This window comes from Pelodiscus sinensis, chromosome 2 (genome assembly GCF_049634645.1).
Source record: "Pelodiscus sinensis isolate JC-2024 chromosome 2, ASM4963464v1, whole genome shotgun sequence".
Lineage (NCBI taxonomy): Eukaryota > Metazoa > Chordata > Testudines > Trionychidae > Pelodiscus > Pelodiscus sinensis.
In genome coordinates, this window is record NC_134712.1 from 216,991,396 (window position 1) to 217,004,246 (window position 12,851).

The window sequence follows — 12,851 nt, forward strand, 5'->3', positions numbered from 1 at the left end:
GGGCTTTTGTGCCATGATGCTTTAAGGGAGGATAGATTATGCCATAGTCAAATTATGGCCTTACATTACTAAATCCATGAGGCAAGGGTAGTGGTCTTGCATGCCACATATAACTCTGGCACACCTAGTTTCACAGCACCACTGGCTTCAGTTTATCTATTTAAAAAGGTACGCTATGGGAATAAAAAACATACCTAAAAATCCTCATCTTTATCCCATGAAATTACTAAAACAGAAAATATGGTTCTTCGAGTGCTTGCTTATGTCCATTTTATGTTAGATGTGTGCATGCTGTGTGCCAATCACTGGAGATTTTTCCCTCACTGGTATCCATCAACCAGTCTCAGATGCTGCACTCAAGCACCAGTATGAGGGGCCCAGCCATTCCTGCACTTTTCTTCTTACATAAGAACAGTCATACTGGATCAGACCAAAGATCCATCTAACCCAGCATCCCATCTTCCAACAACAGCCAACGCCGATGCCCCAGAGAGAGTGAACAGAACAGGTAATCATCAAGTGATCCCTTGCCTCTGACAAACAGAAGTTAGAGAGACAATTCCTACTCATCCTGGCTAATAAGTTTTGATGGACCTATCCTCCATTAATTTAACTAATTAAAAAGAACAAGTTAAAAATCACCTAGAAAAGTCACCAGGGGCTGATGAAATGCATCCTAGAATACTGAAGGAGCTGATAGAGGAGGTATCTGAGCCTCTAGCTATCATCTCTGGAAAATCATGGGAGATAGGAGAGATTCCAGAAGACTGGAAAAGGGCAAATATAGTGCCTATTTATAAAAAGAGAAATAAGAACAGCCCAGGAAACTACAGACAAGTTAGTTTAACTTCTGTGCCAGGGAAGATAATGGAGCAAGTAATTATCTGTAAACATATGGAAGGTGGCAAGGTGATAGCCAACAGCCAGCATAGATTTGTAAAGAATAAATTATGACAAGCCAATCTGATAGCTTTCTTTGATAGGATAACGAGTCTTGTGGATAAGGGAGAAGCGGTGGATGTAGTATACCTAGACTTTAGTAAGGCATTTGATACGGTCTCGCATGATATCCTTATCAATAAACTAGGCAAATACAACTTAGATGGGGTTACTTTAAGGTGAGTGCATAACTGGCTGGATAACCGTATTCAGAGAGTAGTTATTAATGGTTCACAATCCAGCTGGAAAGGTAGAAGTTCTGCAGGAGTCTGTTTTGGGACCGGCTCTGTTCAATATCTTCATCAACGATGTAGATATTGGCAAAGAAAGTACGCTTATTAAGTTTACAAATGATACCAAGCTGGGAGGGGTTGCAACTGCTTTGGAGGATAGGGTCATAATTCAAAATGATCTGGACAAATTGGAAAAATGGTCTGAGGTAAACAGGATGAAGTTTAATAAATACAAATGTAAAGTGCTCCACTTAGGAAGGAACAATCAATTTCACACATACAGAATGGGAAGCGACTGTCTAGGAAGGAGTACGGCAGAAAGGGATCTAGGGGTTATAGTGGATCACAAGCTAAATATGAGTCACCAGTGTGATGCTGTTGCAATAAAAGCAAACATCATTCTGGGATGCATTAAGAGGTGTGTTGTGAGCAAGACACGAGAAGTCATTCTTCCGCTCTACTCTGCGCTGGTTAGGCCTCAGTTGGAGTATTGTGTCCAGTTCTGGGCACCGCATTTCAAGAAAGATGTGGAGAAATTGGAGAGGGCCCAGAGAAGGACAACGAGAATGATTAAAGGTCTAGAGAACATGATCTATGAAGGAGGGCTGAAAGAATTGGGTTTGTTTAGTTTGGAAAAGAAAAGATTGAGGTGGGACATGATAGCCGTTTTCAGGTATCTAAAAGGGTGTCATAAGGAGGAGGGAGAAAACTTGTTCATCTTGGCCTCTGAGGATAGAAGAAGCAGCAATGGGCTTAAACTGCAGCAAGGGAGTTTTAGGTTGGACGTTAGGAAAAACTTCCTAACTGTCAGGGTGGTTAAACACTGGAATAAATTGCCCAGGGAGGTTGTGGAATCCCCATCTCTGGAGATATTTAAGAGTAGATTTGATAAATATCTATGGTATAGACAGTATTTGGTCCTGCCATGTGGGCAGGGACTGGACTCGATGACCACTTGAGGTCCCTTCCGGTCGTAGTATTCTATGATTCTTTTTTGAACCCTGTTAAAGTCCTGGTCTTCACAACATCCTCTGGCAAGGAATTCTGTAGAATGACCGTGTGCTGCACGAAGAAATACTTCCTTTTGTTTGTTTTAAACCTGCTACCTATTAATTTCATGTGGTAATCCTAGTTCTTATGTTATGGGAACAAGTACATAACTTTTCCCTTATTCACTTTATCCATACCTGTCATGACTTTATAGACCTCTATTATATATAACCCCTGAGACTCTTTTCTAAGCTGAAAAGTCCCAGTCTTTTTTAATCTTTCTCCATATGGCACCCATTCCTAACCCATAACCATTTTTGTTTCCCTTTTCTGAACCTTTTCCAACCTTTTCCAATGTTTCCCTTTTCTGAACCTTTTCCAACCTTTCTGAACCTTTTCCAATGCCAAGGCTAGTATCTTTTTTGAGATTAGGTGACCACATCTGTATACAGTATTCAAGATGTGGCATACCATAGGGATGTATGTGACTAGTTGACTATCCCATAAGCATAAGCTTATTAGATAATCAACTAATGATGCAACTAGTTGCTTCCTGCCCCCCACCCCTTGCTGCCTCTGTCAGAGAGAGGGCTGGGGGAGCAGGAGCTGGCTTACAAGCTGGTGTCCCTCAGCACCATCTCCACCGGGGGCAGGGGAGGTAGAGGCACAGTGGGAAATGGCGTGAACAGAGACTGAAGCAGTTTTCCCCTTATGCCGCTTCTGCTGCGATTCTGCTTTTGAAATGTATAAGATTCCCAGCAGGGCTCTTGTACATTTTAAAAACAGAAGCCCTGCTGGCTTATCCAATGTGCATTACTTTGCATTTATCAACATTAAAATTCATTTGCCATTTTGCTGCCCAGTCACCTAGTTTTGTGAGATCCTTTTGAAGTTCTTCACAGTCTGTTTTGGTCTTAACTATCTTGAACAGTTTAGTACCATTTGCAATTTTTGCCACCTCACTGTTTACCCCTTTCTCCAGATCGTTTATGAATAGGTTAATTAGGATTGGTCTAGAGAGGCTTTATGCTCAAACTCACAAGTCTGCCCTTCTATGGGACCTACTCCTGGTCCTATCAAGTCTCTCATAGAATCATAGGACTGGAAGGGACCTCGAGAGGTCATCGAGTCCAGCCCCCTGCCCTCAAGGCAGGACCAAGCTCTGTCTACACCATCCCTGACAGATGTCTATCTAACCTGTTCTTAAATATCTCCAGAGAGGGAGATTCCACCACCTCCCTTGGCAATTTATTCCAATATTTGACCACCCTGACAGTTAGGAATTTTTTCCTAATGTCCAATCTAAACCTCCCCTGCTGCACTTTAAGCCCATTACTCCTTGTCCTGTTCTCAGAAACCAAGAGGAACAAATTTTCTCCTTCCTCCTTGTGACATGACCTCCTTTGAGCTGCTAGCATGGCTTTGTTGCATCTTACCTGGAAGAGAAGAGTCTCATTCAGAAGAGTCTCAAAAATCAGGACTGACTTCAGAATCCCATTAACAGTGTTCATTAAGGACAAGGTTCAACTGCATTCCTGCCACAGATGTTCTCCCGGTTTCGTAGCAATCAGACTATTTTCCTGCCTGTTTTCTTCCCAAAATTAGACAAGAACACAGAGGAATGGTGTCAGCACATGCTGAATGTTAGATGTGCCCTAGCCTTCTACATGGAGGGAATCAAGCTATTCCATAAATACACACAGATTTTTGAAACAGTAGCAGACAGGATCAAAGACCTATATCAGTTTAGGCCTAGAAAATTTCATCCTAGGTAATTCCCTGAATTCACACATTCTGTGGGAAGACAGGAGTCCTACTACCTGACATCTTCACAGCCCATTTGATGAGAGTTCAGACTTCATTAGCAATCTTTGGCTCATGTCCCAGTCCAAGACATTTGCAGAACAGTCACCTAGTCATGAGTACATACTTTCTCATTACGTTTTCAGATAGTAGTTATCAGTAGTTCACAGTCAAGCTGAAAGACATGTTGAGTGAGATCCCTCAGGGATCCGTTCTAGGTCCAGTGATGTTCAGTATCTTCATCTGTGGTTTAGATAGTGGCAGAGAATACATTTGTGATAGTTGCAGATGATACCAAGCTGGGAAAGGTTGCAAGTATTTTGGAGGATAGGATTAAAATTCAAAATGATCTGAACAAACTGGAGAAAGGGTCTGAAGTAAATAGAATGAAATCCCATAAGGACAAGTTCAGAGTACTTCTCTTAGGAATGAACAGTCAGTTGCATGCACACAGAATGGGAAATGATTGCCTACGTTGGAGAACTACAGAAGGGAATCTTAGGGGTAATAGTTGGTTACAAGCTAAATGTGAGTGACTAGTGTAACACTTGCAAAACAAAACAAACATCATTCTTAGATGTATTAGTGGGAGCATCATAAGCAAGACACATAATGCAATTCTTCCATTCTACTCCACACTAATTAGGCCTCATCTGAACTATGTTCTGAGCACACTTCAGGAAAGATGTTGTATTGGAGAAAGACCAGAGAAGAGCTACAAAAATCATTAAAGATCTAGAAAACATGACCTGTAGGGAAAAATAGAAAATAACTGGGTATGTTTAATTTGGAGAAGAGAAGACTGGGGAAAGGGTATAACAACAGTTTTCAAGTACGTAAAAAGTTGTTACACAAAGGAAGAAAAAAATAATCTCATTTACCTCTGAGAATGTGACACGAAGCACTGGGCTTACATAGCAGCAACAGTAGTTTAGATTGGACATTAGGAAAATCTTCCTGTCAGGCACTGGAATAAATTGCCTAGAGAGGTTGTGGAATCTCCATCATTAAAGATTTTTAAGAGTAGGTTAGACAAACACCTATTAGAGATGGTCTAGATCTCAAACTTTGGGTTGGGACCTCAAAGTGTGTCATAACCCTGTTTTAATGGGTTTGCCAGAGCTAAACTTACTGAGGTCTAGACCTGAAGCCCAAATCCTACTGTCCAGGACTGAAGGCTTCAACCCTGGGCAGTACAGTTCAGATCACAAGACCTGCACAAGCCACAAGACCCAGGGCAGCAAGGCTTGGGCTTTGGCACCCTTTGCCTGAGGCCATGAGGCTCCGGCTTTGATCCTCCTGCCCAGGGTGGCAGAGCTTAGGTTTTGGCCCTCCCGCCTGGGGCAGCAGGAGTTAGGCTCAGGCTTTGGTGTCCCCTCTTGGGGTCATTGTAATTTTGTGTTGTCAGAAGGGGAACACACTTCAATAAAGTTTGAGAATCCCCATTCTAGATAATATTTAGTCATATCTTGAAAAAAGGAGGGGGACTGGATTAAGTGACCTCTCGAGTTCCCTTCTAGTTCTCTGAATTGTCTCCCACTATGACATCACCCAATAGGCTAGTAATTTCACCAGGTTTGGATAATCTGTGTTGCAATCCTCAGTCCACCAAAACCAACAACCAGAGGTAGGAAGTCACTTAATGTGTAATGGACATGAGCAAGCACTTGAACAAACAACAGTGATTAACTTTTCTGTAACTGTTCTTTGCAATGTGTTGCTTATGTCTATTCCATGACCCATCGTCCTGCCCCTCTCTCTAAGCTGGCAAGAAGAAACTGAGAGGGCCGGTCATGCTGATTATACCAATGCATACATGCATGGCAGCACAGTGCTAGAGTCAGCCCAACGTATACCACCGAGGGGAAAAATTCCTGCAATTTTACATGTAGCACATGCATGCACCTAATGTGAAATCAACATGAGCAGCATATCTTGAAGAACAGTCATCATGAAAGTTTAGTAACCATTTCCCCCCTCATTTATATGGTTTATTTTTATTCTTCTTCGAGAGATGTCCCTGTGGATAGTCCACTCCTAGTGTAGGGAGTGTTCATGTGCCTCGATCAGAGAGTTTCATAGTCACCGTATGGGTTGCACATGCGCAGTGCCTGCCTCATGAACCATTGTCTGCTGAAGTACCGTGTGTCCAGGCCAGACCTCTCAGTTCTTTTGCAACCATTCCCAGCCTGAGCTAGAACTCCCCAGTCATCTAATAGGAAAACAAGAAAAATAGTTTAATTTAGTTTAGTTCTCTACAGTAGTGTAGTTCATAGTTATAGTTAATAGTTCTGCTTAAAAAAGTTTTTTTTTCAATCAGCCATCTTCACTGTGCTTGGCTCACTGGGCTTTCAGTGCTGTTCCTCCTGTAGAGATGCAATGCCAGTCTCTGATGGACACTCACAATGTGTCTGCTACCTTGGGGGGAGACACATACCCCCAAAGTGTCCCCACTGCAACAAACTCAGAGTCAGTGCCCAAAGACAGACTAACCTCAGATCCCGGCTCCTTCGCTGCCTCAGTCCTTGCAAACTAAATTATATTCTAAAGAGAGACCTTCTTTGTTATCTCATGGGGAACAAACCACAAAAAAAGATCACTGATCAAATGATGAAGGCACCTTGCCTCAGCACATACTATGCTCCGGGCACCTCTGGCACTAGCCGTAAGGCAGCCGGCACCCACTGTTCTGACACCAAAGGTAGCAGCTTGAAGATGCCTGCCTTCACTTTGGCTTCGGCAGTGTTGCTAATGAAATCAATACTGGTCTTCATCCCAGCATTGTCCTCTAAACCTGGCACCAAATCTGTCTCAGCCTATGGTTCTGGTTCAGTAAACAACACTGATCACCTCAGAACCTTTACCACCAGCACCACGATCATTCTTACTACATGGTGATCTGGTGGTAGTCTCCATGCCTCAATCTCCATTGCCCTGTGAATCTCTGCACCACACTATATATCCCCAGCAGTGTTGCAGATTTCCAGCAACAAGAAGGATAGGGATGAGGATGCATTTTCTTCTCTCTGTTCCTCACTAGAAGACATCTCTCCCCACCAAGAACCAGATCTTGATCTTCTTATGACCACATGGTACAGGTACCCATGGATGCCACTTACCCATGTCTTACCCAGGACATTGGCCTTGTTGGAGCCCTTGTGGGGTTCTATAAAAGATACCATAGCAGGCATGTGAGCCCGTAGAGGGAGCCATCCAAATCACCCCCACAAATGCTTACAGAGCATATCATCCAAGAACCTATGGAAGAGTTCACGGAGGACCCAGCCCCTGACACATCACCACTAACCAATACCTTGTCTTCGCTGGACAAGGCCATAATGTCCCCATCTCCAGCAGACGACTTCTACTTGCAAGACCTCTTCAAAAGGGTAGCTGCAGAACTTAAAATAGCCCTCAAAGATCTGTCTGAAACTCAGCATGAGTTGACAGACATTCTGCAAACTTCTTCCTCTTCTAAGATAGCACTTCCCATCAACCTTCCTATCATAGACCCTGCTAAAACTGCGTGGCAGACACCAGAGTCCATCCTACCTACCTGCAAAAGGGCCAATTACAAATATTATGTATCATCGAAGGGGTCTGAATTTCTATTCACCCATCCAGCTCCAAACTCACTGGTAGTGGAAGCAGCCCACCAATGTGGCAAGCAGCAGCAGCACTTCAGATCAGTGCCTAAAGACAGGGTCAGTAAAAGATTAGACCAATTTGGGTGGAAAGTCTACACTGCTTCTACCCTTCAATTCATTCCAATTATTCCATTTTACTGGCAAAGTATGATCATAAGAACTATACCAAGTTCCTTGATTTTTGTTGCTGACATTCTGGAGGTTAAAAGACCTCAGTTTAGAGCCCTAGTCGCCGATAGCAAAACCATTGCCCACATAGCTCTGCAGGCTTCACTGGACACAACTGACACTTCTGCATGATCCACAGTAATGGCTGTCATCATGTATAGGGTTTCCAGGTTCACTGCCACCACATTTCCCCAAAATGACCAGCAAAATTGTTTGTATGTTTTACATAAATAAAGGGGAGCCAGATTCCAGTCATTCTGCACCAAGATCATAAAACTCCGGAGCTTTTGCATTCATCACAACATGCCATCTCTGCTGCACACATTTCGGTCTCCCAAACACTACCTGAGACAAATTGAGTAGACATTTTCTCCAACACCAGAAGTAGGAGCTAACACACAGTACCACACCAAATATTCTACGTGAGGGACCAACCCAAAATGAACCTCTTCGCTGTACCCCACAATGCTAAGTGCAGCCTCTTTGTTCTCCAGAGTGGTCACAAGAAAAAAGGCAGAAGGGAATGCATTTCTTATGAGTTGGATAGATCTCCTCTATGTCTTCCCACCAATCCCTCTCCCCTTCAGTCATACAAAAAATCTGGACAAACAGGGCAAAAGTCAACTTAATAGTCCCTTATGGCCAAGACAACCCTGATATGCCTTCATAACCTGCATGTTAGTCCTCCACCTAATCCCTCTTCCTAAAACAAACACACAAGTGGGCAGAGGAGTCCTATCCACTACATTTCAACACACGCTGAAGCCCCTACCTTCTGAAAGGACACTGCTGTATAGTCTCTAGGAGTGGTGCACCCACAAAGACATCTCTCAAAGAAGAAGGGAAGATTACTCACCTTGTTCAGTAACTGGAGTTCTTTGAGAGAAGAGTCTCTATAGATGGTCCACTATCCACCCTCCTCCCCTCTGCTTAGGAGCTAACAGACTCTGATGTAGAGAAGGAACTGAGGGTCATGCATGCGCTACTTCAACGGACAACGGTGTGCAAGCAAGTAAAGTGGTGTGCTATAAAATGGTGTGCTATAAAACTCTCCGGTCGAAGATGCAGGGCCACACCTACACCAGGAGTGGGACAGGAGCATTCATCTTGAAGAAGTCCAGTTACTGCAGAAGGTGAGTAACCTTCCCTTTTCCAAGGTGAAAGAGTTTAAAAAAGTAAAAAGAAGTAAAGTAGGAAGTTTATTTCTGGTTCTATTGCAAGCAATACAGAGTGTGATTAAACCAGTTTTAATTGGACACCTTTTTTTTTTTTGAAAGCCCCTGTTTTATAAAACAAACATTTTAATTTAAGATTACTTCAGTGTCCTTTAAGAACACGTGATAAGTCAGTGCAATTCATTTTAAACTGTTTACAAGAAAATCAAAATGTAATCTAAAATTCAGTCCAATTCAGGAGCACAAACCAAAAGGAAGGATTTTTCTCTTCATCTTTAAGTCATAACTTAACTTGTATATTAAAAGGGGTTATAAAATTTCCAAATTTGCCTAGTAAAGTTATTTTCATCTAAAATGTCAAGTCTAAACTTAGTGATATTAGACGTAAATGGATAAACAGATTAAAAGTTTTACTTCCCGTGAGCAACTACCATAAAAAATGATGCCCAATTTAATTATGGGCCTGATCCTACACATGCATAACTTTTGTACTCAAGTAGTCTTGGTAAATTGCCAACTTAAGAATTCACATAATAAAATAACCTGCAAATTAAAAAAAAACTGGTAGAGGCTCTATCTGCTCACTTTTGAATCCCATCTACCCATGCCATTCACCAGTGTGACAATTACATATTGAAAATTAATATTAAATACATATACCCTGCATCTGTTCCCTCTGCACCTTGTTCATGAATCCCACCTTTCCTGTCCTAAATCCTCCTGACTGCCATTGCACTTGTTTGCCACTAATACACTCCAGCTGCTCCCTCTCCAGTCCCCAGGGGAAGAGCTTCTCCTCAGTGTCTACTTCCATTCACTGTACTGTAGCAAGGAAAGCTGGAAGTGGGACTACTATAAATGGCTGGGAGTGAGTCCATAGTGCTATACCTCCTCTGAATGTACAGAGGATGCCACCATTGTCACTTGTGGCTCTAGCAGCCAAAGGGGAAATCTGCAGATAGATCAGATAAAAAGCTTCCTCTGGTTATGGTGACAGGTGTAATGACAAAAATTGGTCCACAATCATGACCCTTGTGAATGCTGGTACCACTGCATTGGTTCCTCGAGACTGTTAGGGTGTAATACACAAATGTTTGCAGTACAGTGGCCTCTATGTTTCTTTTAAGAATGGTAAGCTTACCACTTTACTTGCTTCACAGAGTGATACTACACAGTGTTATAGAAGCCTGTCATCTGTCTTATTCTGAAAACGAGTGATATGTATGGCTAATTGGAGACTAAATGTTTTCCCCCCCTGCAGGTATTGTTCCACGGTTGATTAAAGTTGCTCCTGCTTGTGCCATAATGATCAGCACATATGAATATGGGAAATCCTTCTTTCGTAAATTAAACAAACAAAAAAACCACAAAGATAAAAATTCTCACTCAAGCTAAGATTGCAGCTACAGACAAGGTATCTGGCCAAGATTGTGTCAACTTAGACTGTTGTCTACAATTAAAGTATTCCAGAGTTACTGCGTAAAAGTCAGCCATGACATTTGCTAACCAGGTGCAAATCCCTTTGCTTAGCACTTCCTCAAGGCTGATTATGCACCTTTATTCAAAAAAGTATAAGAGTACTATATGCTATGTAAATTCCTAGAACCATTGTTTAAAATTTCATGTGAATTTTCTCTTTACAGACCATGCTCCTAGGAAGCAAATTGATAGTTTTGTAATCATCTTCAGAAATGAATAAAAAAACCCTTTAAGATTGGTCAGAAAACATGAACTAGTATTTACCACCTGTATTAAAGAAAAACATTTTCTGTGGAAAATGAGACTGATATGGAACATGATCATTTTTGACAATGTATGTTAATATTTCTCTAAATTGACTTTTAGAATGTATTTATGCTCTGATAATCCTTTAGGATTTGTGTTCAGAAAAATAGACAATATGTAAGTAGACATGGAAATTCTTTCATGAATGCTCAATCATGTTTAAATATTTGCCCCTTCAAAAATGGTTGTCTTATGTCTTTGTTAATTGCAAGTTAGGTTAAGTATTTCATCAGTGTTTCAGTGAAACTGAAGGTAGAAAGGGGCACCACCAAATAGCCTTGAAACAGAACCCTAAAAACCAATTACATTTGGCCTAATATATATGCAGTTTGAATATGATACATATATTATGCTATAGATCAGCAATCCAATAGTTAGGAATCCTGTAACATTCACTGTTCTTGAATTGATTAGAAACTTTACTCTACACAGCCTTGAGTTAAATGAATAATCAGCATTAAGTTGTTTGCCATGTAACCCTCTGCATATTTTTCACTTTGATTCTCTTGCCATGTAACTTGGAATTTCAAAGTGAAACAGTTTGGATTCCACTGCAGAGCCATGTGTTAAGCTGATTATCTGGTTAGTTGTTTATAAATGCTGGAAATCAAATTTCCCATTTAGAGCTTGATCCTAGTTTTTTGCACATCTAAAATCTCCAGAGGGAAGCTTTGTGATGTACAAAGCAAGGTATGATGGAGCCTGCAGCAGTGTAAAATGTGCTACCTATGACAGACTAGTTATGTGCAATCCTATGACTAGTTTTTTTTAAAGTACAGTGGCTATCCTGCAAAAGAATTCTAAATAATAAAATATCTTGGATAACTTTTGGGTGCGTGCAAGAGGCATGATGAAAGCTTTCACAAGCTAACGTCATTTCCATAGCATCCAAGGACCACAACCTGTTTCTTTAAGAATTTGCATTTAAGGTTTTGGGGGAAGAGGAAAGGTTAAACTTTGTGTTGGGCTCATCTTTATCACCTAAAACTTAAAATATGTATGTAATCTACAATTCTTAGGAAGTCAGATAGAAATCACCATTCATTTGCAGTTCTTCAGGTTTTTATCCTTTCATTAATTTTTAACTGCCATTTGTTCCCACTGATCACATTGTGCGCTTTGTTGCTATATTTTTTGAACACTGCTAGTATAGTGACTAGATGTTGCCTTTCTTACTTGTGGAGTTGACTAAACTGAGAGAGTACCCACTGAAAGTTATGAAGCCATAGAAAAAGAGCTTTTTTCCCTTGTGGGGAAAAAAGAGTCTTGCACCATTATTTTGTAGCCATAAAAGATGAGGATTAAGAACCCCACAGGTTTAAAAGCTCCCTGTATTTCTGAAGCTGAAAAAAGGATGTAGAATAAAGAATGGTGTGAGGAGGCAGGAAAATAAATTCTAATTCAAGTGAGCCATAAAGAATTTTCTCTCAGGATAGTTTACACTTTAATGATACAAAAAAAAAGCACTTTATGAAAAATACATACATCCCAGTAAAAATATGGAACATTCAAATATTTTCTAAATGGAGATAAACAATGCAATACATGTTTAATCAGCATGTAAATTAGTTCATATACTAGCCACTGATGGGACAAAATGTTAATATTTAATAAAATCAAATGTTTTCTTGTTTTGTGATCTTGAGTACACATGAATTATTTAGTTTCTGATCATAGGAAGTTTAAACTCTTATTCAGGAACATTTATTTCATTACGTTGATTGTGGTTTAATAGATACTTCTTGATTTTAATTGCTTGTATTTTGTAATCTCAGCTCTGTTCTGGCTAAAGCAGGGGTAAGCAATAATTTTTGCCCAGAGGACACTTCAAAAATTTTTGAAGTAGCCCTGGGTCACCCGGGAATGGGCGGGGCTACCCCACCCCAGACCTCCTCTGCTCTCCGCCCCTCCCCCCTGCCCTGCAAGCAGCATGCAGCACTTCAAAGCACCGTGTGCTCCTGGCAGGGCAGGATGAGGCTTTTTGTGCTCCTCTGCCCCCAGGCCAATTAGGGCCTGGGGCAGGGGAGCAGCAGGGCCTCCGTGGGCTGGATCCACCCGCTTCGTGGGCTGAATCCGGCCTGCAGAGGCCCTTTTGCCCACCCCTTGTCTAA

General features: G+C 41.4%; 1 protein-coding gene across 3 annotated transcripts in view; it reads left to right on the forward strand.

The window, feature by feature from the left end:
• Positions 1-12,300, forward strand: part of SLC25A40 (solute carrier family 25 member 40) — an 84,590-nt gene extending 72,290 nt beyond the window's left edge. For 2 of the 3 annotated variants that reach the window (XM_025182820.2, XM_025182818.2), the window contains exon 11: positions 10,217-10,584. In XM_025182820.2, coding sequence (XP_025038605.1) covers positions 10,217-10,350 — 134 coding nt within the window. In that variant the 3' untranslated portion in view covers positions 10,351-10,584. The other variant, XM_025182819.2, reaches the window with a different exon arrangement.
• The last annotated feature ends 551 nt before the right edge of the window (positions 12,301-12,851 follow it).